The 5,721-nt window shown below is 63.7% G+C and overlaps 1 protein-coding gene across 1 annotated transcript in view; it reads left to right on the top strand.

The window, feature by feature from the left end:
- Positions 1-5,396, top strand: part of PHF2 (PHD finger protein 2) — an 87,288-nt gene extending 81,892 nt beyond the window's left edge. Inside the window, exons 12-16 of the mRNA XM_035028981.1 lie at positions 131-405; positions 1,598-1,693; positions 2,166-2,275; positions 2,583-2,937; positions 3,524-5,396. Coding sequence (XP_034884872.1) covers positions 131-405; positions 1,598-1,693; positions 2,166-2,275; positions 2,583-2,937; positions 3,524-3,612 — 925 coding nt within the window. The 3' untranslated portion in view covers positions 3,613-5,396. The remainder of the gene's footprint in view (positions 1-130; positions 406-1,597; positions 1,694-2,165; positions 2,276-2,582; positions 2,938-3,523) is intronic.
- Positions 5,397-5,721: the final 325 nt, after the last annotated feature.

Below are 5,721 nucleotides of genomic sequence, written 5' to 3'. Positions count from 1 at the left end.
TGGGCTGTGGGCTGAGTGCTGAGGGTTGTGGACTATGGGCTGTGGGCTGAGTGCCGTGGGCCTTGGGCTGTGGGCTGAGTGCTGTGGGCTGTGGGCCGTGGGCTGAGTGCCTATCTCTCTGTGCCTCCAGCCAGCCCCCGGCCTCCCCCAGCACGCAGGAAGCCATTCAGGGAATGCTGTCCATGGCCAACCTGCAGGCCTCTGACTCCTGCCTGCAGACCGCGTGGGGCGCCGGCCAGGCCAAGGGCAGCTCACTGGCGGCCCACGGTGCCCGGAAGAACGGGGGTGGCGGCAAGAGCGCGGGCAAGCGGCTGCTGAAGAGGGCGGCCAAGAACAGCGTGGACCTGGACGATTACGAGGAGGAGCAGGACCACCTGGACGCCTGCTTCAAGGACTCGGACTACGGTGAGCCCTGTGGGGGTGCGGGCGGGCTCCGGCCCGCCCCCCTGGGAGGGGCCTCTCCGCCGTGCTGCTGGGGCTCATCCTGGTGCAGAGACGCTGGCCCTTCTTTAGGAGATCGGGAGGTCGCCTTCAGAAGCACGTAACTCAGTGGAGGGTGCGCCATTGTCACCACCCAGAAGGGAACGCTCCCTGGCCCCCGAGTCCCCCCGTCTGCGTGCATCGTGTCCTGGGTGCAGGCGGTCCTTCACGGGCTCATCGCGGCGCAGCCAGTCAGCGCAGACGGCCTCACGTGCTCACCGTCGGCTGCTTGCAGTCGCCTGGTGGCTTCCTCCTCTGGGGCCCTGTGGACACTGCCGCCGTGCTCACTGGTGCAGGGGTTTTGTGTGGCCGTGGTGCCCCCGGGCAAGGACCTAGGAGGGGGCGTGCTGGGTTGAGGGTCCATACCCGTCTTGCCTTCTGAGGACCGGCCCAGCCATCCCCCACGCGGCTGTGCAGACACGTTGAGACCCCATCCACCCTGTGTGTCTCTGTGTGAATAACAACACCGAGGCCCCCGGTGGCCCACATCTGAGGGGGGCAGAGCAGGGACCCTGAGGGCATGACCCCTCACCCCCACCACAGCCCTCCAGGCTGTCCCTCAGGGGGCGCTCCAGGCTGCCCGGGGCGGGGGGCGGCCAGGAGTGCGCACCTGCCTGCACACCTCGGCCTGCCTCGCAGGGATGTGTAGGATGCCCCGAGCTCACACTCCTGCCCCTGGAGAGCCCTCCCAAGGGGGGCTGGCCCAGCCCCGGCTGCTGGACACAGATTGACAGCAGTGAGCGCCTTTTCTGGACTCCTGGGGGGGCAGGGCTGGCCCCGATGGAAGGACGCAGCCTAGTGGGTCTCCCTCCTCGGAGGCTCGCTGGGACGGCAGCCTCCGTCCCAGCAGCAGAGAAGGGGGCGTCTGGGAAGCACAGGGGACGCTGCAGCCAGGCTGGGGCAGTGCCCGTGGGGGTTGCTGGGGCCTCTTGTCTGGCCAGCCCCTGCTCTCCCTGGGTCTCGGGGGGCCCTTGGCCGGATGGTTCTGGGGCCACCCGTGCCCGAGTGTGTGGCAGCGGAGCCAGAGGGACAGTGGCTCACAAGGTCGGCTGGCTGCCTGAAGCCCCCGTCCCCCATGGCGCCACTGGCTCAGGCCTTTCTGCCCCTGCCCCCCTAGTTTACCCCTCCCTGGAGTCTGACGAGGACAGTCCGGTCTTCAAGTCCCGGTCCAAGCGGAGGAAAGGCTCTGACGACGCTCCCTACAGCCCCACAGGTAGAGCTGGGCAGTGTGTCCCCCGCCCGTCCCTCGGGCTTGCAGGCTGCGGCCCTGGCTCTGTGAGGGGTGCTGGTGGGGCTGGTTGCCTCCGGGAGCCTGACTGGGGCTGCACTTTCCCCAAAGGCACCCCAGCTCCTGCGAGTGGGGTGGACAATGGGGGGCTCCCTGTGGGGCCGGTCCCTCACCTGGTTTGTCCTGAATGAGCAGCCCTAGGAAGGCCATCTCTGCCCCTGGCTGGGTCACGGCAGCCCATGGGTGGGGGTCTCGTCCACCGTCTGTGTGCCCCCTTCCTGCTCTCTCCCGTCTTGTTGGCATGGGGGCCCTTCACGTCGGGCCTCATGCTGACCCTCCCTGAGTTGTGAAGGGTCCCGGAGACTCGGGCACCGACTGGCACAGGGCCGAGGGGGCTGGGGAGGGGGGTTCAGGGGCTGGGCAGCCGCTCCAAGCAGGCGGGTGTTCTCTCCTGCAGCGAGGGTCGGCCCATCGGTTCCAAGGCAGGACAGGCCTGTGCGTGAGGGCACCAGAGTGGCCTCCATCGAGACCGGGCTGGCAGCTGCCGCAGCCAAGCTGTCCCAGCAGGTGAGGAGGGGCCCAGCCCGCCCAGGCTGGGAGCTGTCGCAGGCCTGGGGACACCGAGTGTTGCTGACCCCTGGGAGTGGCGGGCTGGGGAGGTGGGAGTGGCAGCACGTCCCCTGCCAGCTCAGAGCCGGGGGGGGGGGCATGTCCCCTGCAGCTGAGTACCACACGTCCTCACGCAGGGGGCACGCTGGTCCCCACACGGGCCCCAGCGCTGCTCTGGGGCTCGTGGTGAATGGGGGTGGGGCTTGGGCTGCTGCTGGGTCCAGTTCCTCAGCAGCTGAAGCCGGCCCGTGCGCTTTGTTCAAAGGAGGAGCAGAAGAGCAGGAAGAAGAAGAACACCAAAAGGAAGCTGGCTCCCAACACTCCCTCCCCCTTGGCCTCCACCAGCACCACCTCGGCCTCCACCACCCCGGCCTCCACCACCCCGGCCTCCACCACCCCGGCCTCCACCAGCACGGCCAGCAGCCAGGCCTCACAGGAGGGCAGCTCACCCGAGCCCCCGCCCGAGGCACACAGCAGCAGCCTGGCGGACCACGAGTACACCGCGGCCGGAGCCTTTGCAGGGGCCCAGGCTGGCCGTGCCTCCCAGCCCATGGCCCCTGGGGTCTTCCTCTCGCAGAGGCGGCCCTCCGCATCATCCCCCAACAACACCGCTGCCAAAGGTACCGCGTGCGCGTGCCCTGAGCGGCCCTGCTCTGGGGTGTGCCGTAGGTGCCCGCAGGCCTGCCCCGTCCCCCGTGGCCCCGTGTCTGTAGCCACATACGTGGCCAGCATGTGCAAGAAACGGTCCCTTCCAAGATGGAAAGCTGCGGTCACTGACAGTGCTGAGGCTGGTCTGGTGGCCTCGGCTTTGGGGCCTGGCTTGAAGTCGGGTGTGGTCAGCAGTTTGCTGAGGGGTTCCAGGCTCCCCCGGGCGATTTGGCGGTGGGACTGCCGACTAGGTCCCTTGGATGCCCCCACTCTCACCCCCAGGCCCCCAGTGTGCCTGCACCCTGGCCATGAGTCCCAGCCGGCCTTGGACACAAGGAGCGTGGCTCCTGCCAGGAGGTGGGACGGGCCTCACTCTGGAGTAATGCTGTCCCCCGTCCTGGTCGCTGCAGCCTCTAAGCAGGGCCCTTCGTTGGCCGCTGGTGGTTTTGCAGGCTCAGGCCCCGCAGGCCCGTCTTCTGGAGAGGGTGGGGGCTCCAGGAGGGGCTCCTCTGGCCTCTCGCTCACCTGGCATTTTCCTGTCTTCTCGTCTGCCTCCAGGAAAACGTACAAAGAAGGGCATGGCCACCGCCAAGCAGAGGCTTGGAAAAATTTTGAAAATTCATCGGAACGGAAAACTGCTCCTTTAAAGTTTGGAAAGCCAGGATCCTTCTGCTCCGCTCAGGACCCCCGGAGCCCCGCTAGAACATCAGCCCCCAGGAGGGTGGCCACGCTGCCTCACCCGGGGGAGGGCCTGGCCCCCTCCCGGCCACCACTCCCCCCATACGAGCATCTGTTGCTTCAGCAGGCGGAGCTCACCAATGTGGACAGACGTCCTTTCTCAAGTTGCTTAGAGTGACCAGTTCCCGAAACTTGGCCCTGCCTGTTTGAGGACCATTCCAGTTTCAGGAGAGCCTCCAGGCACCCCTGAGTGTGGGTGTGATCACAGGGCTTCTGCAGCTCTGCAGGAGCACGAGTCCTTCGAGGAAGGAGTGAGCCAATGCTCACCAGGCCCAGAGTCTGAGCTGGCCACAGGCTGGTAGCCTCCAGAGGCTTAAAAAAGGCAAAGAACACTAGAGAGGAAGAGGAGGAGAAAATGGGGTATTATGTGCCCCCCTACTCTTCCCAAGTGATTCTCAGACAGTCCAGAGAGTGTGCGGCCCGGCCAGGAGAGGGGCCTCTGTGCTCCCCGGCCGGCGGGTGGCGGGCCGGATGGTGGGTGTTGTGCCCCGAATGGCCAGGGTCTTTCTCGGGACGCTGGGGCCGGCAGCAGGGTCCGTGTGTTAGTGGGTGGGGGCGCCATCATGGGGTCTCCCCAGAAGGGTCGGGCCCAGCCGTGATGTGGGGCCTGGTGGCCCGGGCTAAGCCATGAGGGTGGGCCCAACGCTGCCCCACGGGCTACACTCCGAGAAGCACTTCTCAGCCGAGGCACCCCGCCTGGCGGGGTGGATGGCGACGGGGCGGCCCGAGGACGTGGGGCCCGGCACGTCTGTCTTGTCATCTGTCCGTGTTTTGTGTCGAGTCCCCGGGTGGACCCCAGACCGAACGTCCGCCCGTCGACACGGAGGGGCTGGAGTTGTTTCTCAGGCAATCCTGTATTTTAATTTTAGATGTATCTCCTGAAGCATATTTTTCATAGAATGTAGCGTGTAAATAGCTTTTTAAATAACTTCTTTTTTATAAGAGTAAAAGTATCTTTAGGGATTTCTTTCTAGAGAGTCTGTCATTAACATTTATACGAGTTTTTTGCCGAGTATGACGAACACTTGGGTTTGCCTCCTTCTTTCTGTTTACTGTTCCCGTTGGTGTTACTTTCTTCTTTTAGGAACTAAGGTATTGCCTGAAAAACACGTGTCCCTGGAGTCTTCTGTCTGTCTGGGCGGCAGCGAGCCGCGCGAGATGGGAGAGGCCTCCACGCGGACGCCAGCTCTTTGTTTCCTTCTCGTTGGCGAAGGGGGTGGGGATGCAGTTATTTTACTTAGCACCTTGTGAAGTGTTTCTGTGTTTTGTGATGCTGTAATTTATTAATGTTTGTAGCTTTTTATATTTGTACATTTCTTATGAGCTTGGTTTATACGCCCGTCCCTGGGCGCCGAGTCCGCGAGGCCCGGCCCCAAGGCTGGCGGGCAAGCTCGCTGGGCGCCGGCCGCGCCCGCTGTGCCGTCCCGGCGTCCCCGAGGCTTCCTTTCCCGTCCTCGTTGAACATTTATATACTCTAACCCGGCCATCAAGCTGTTCTCTCTCTCTCTCTTTTATTTTTTAAAGTTTATTATTATTATTATTTGGCAACATGTACATTTCTAACAAAGTTTACCGTGGCTATTAAAGTGTTTTATTTCCCCATTCATATTACTCTTGTATCGAGTCCATGAGATCTAAGACAGCTTAGATCAAAGTTTTAAAAGAGTAAAAATATTTCAGGTTTTGTACAGAACCATGTCTGTGTCATTCCTGCTCACCCGGCAGCGTCTACTCCTGCGGTGGGGGTGGTGGGAGGGAGCGCGGGGGCTGGCGGCCCGGCCCGGTGGGGCGGCCAGCATTCTCCTGGGAAAGCACGCCCTGCCCTGCGGCCCAGAGGCACAGTGCCCCGCACCAGCCTGCGGGAGCGTCCCCGGGAGCCTCCAGCCCTCACAGCTGAGGGCATCGGTGGGCGGTGCATTCAGGTGGGCTGTTGCTGGCAGTGCGTCGTGTGCCGTGTGTTACGGGGCACAGACACGTAGAACCCGGTGCCCTTGTTGCTTCTTCCGACTGAGCTTTGG

The sequence above is a fragment of the Mirounga leonina genome, unplaced genomic scaffold, assembly GCF_011800145.1.
Source record: "Mirounga leonina isolate KUSES-001 unplaced genomic scaffold, KU_Mleo_1.0 Mir_224, whole genome shotgun sequence".
Taxonomy (NCBI): domain Eukaryota; kingdom Metazoa; phylum Chordata; class Mammalia; order Carnivora; family Phocidae; genus Mirounga; species Mirounga leonina.
Note: the sequence above shows the minus strand (reverse complement) of the source record. Positions and strands in the feature narration are given on the sequence as shown.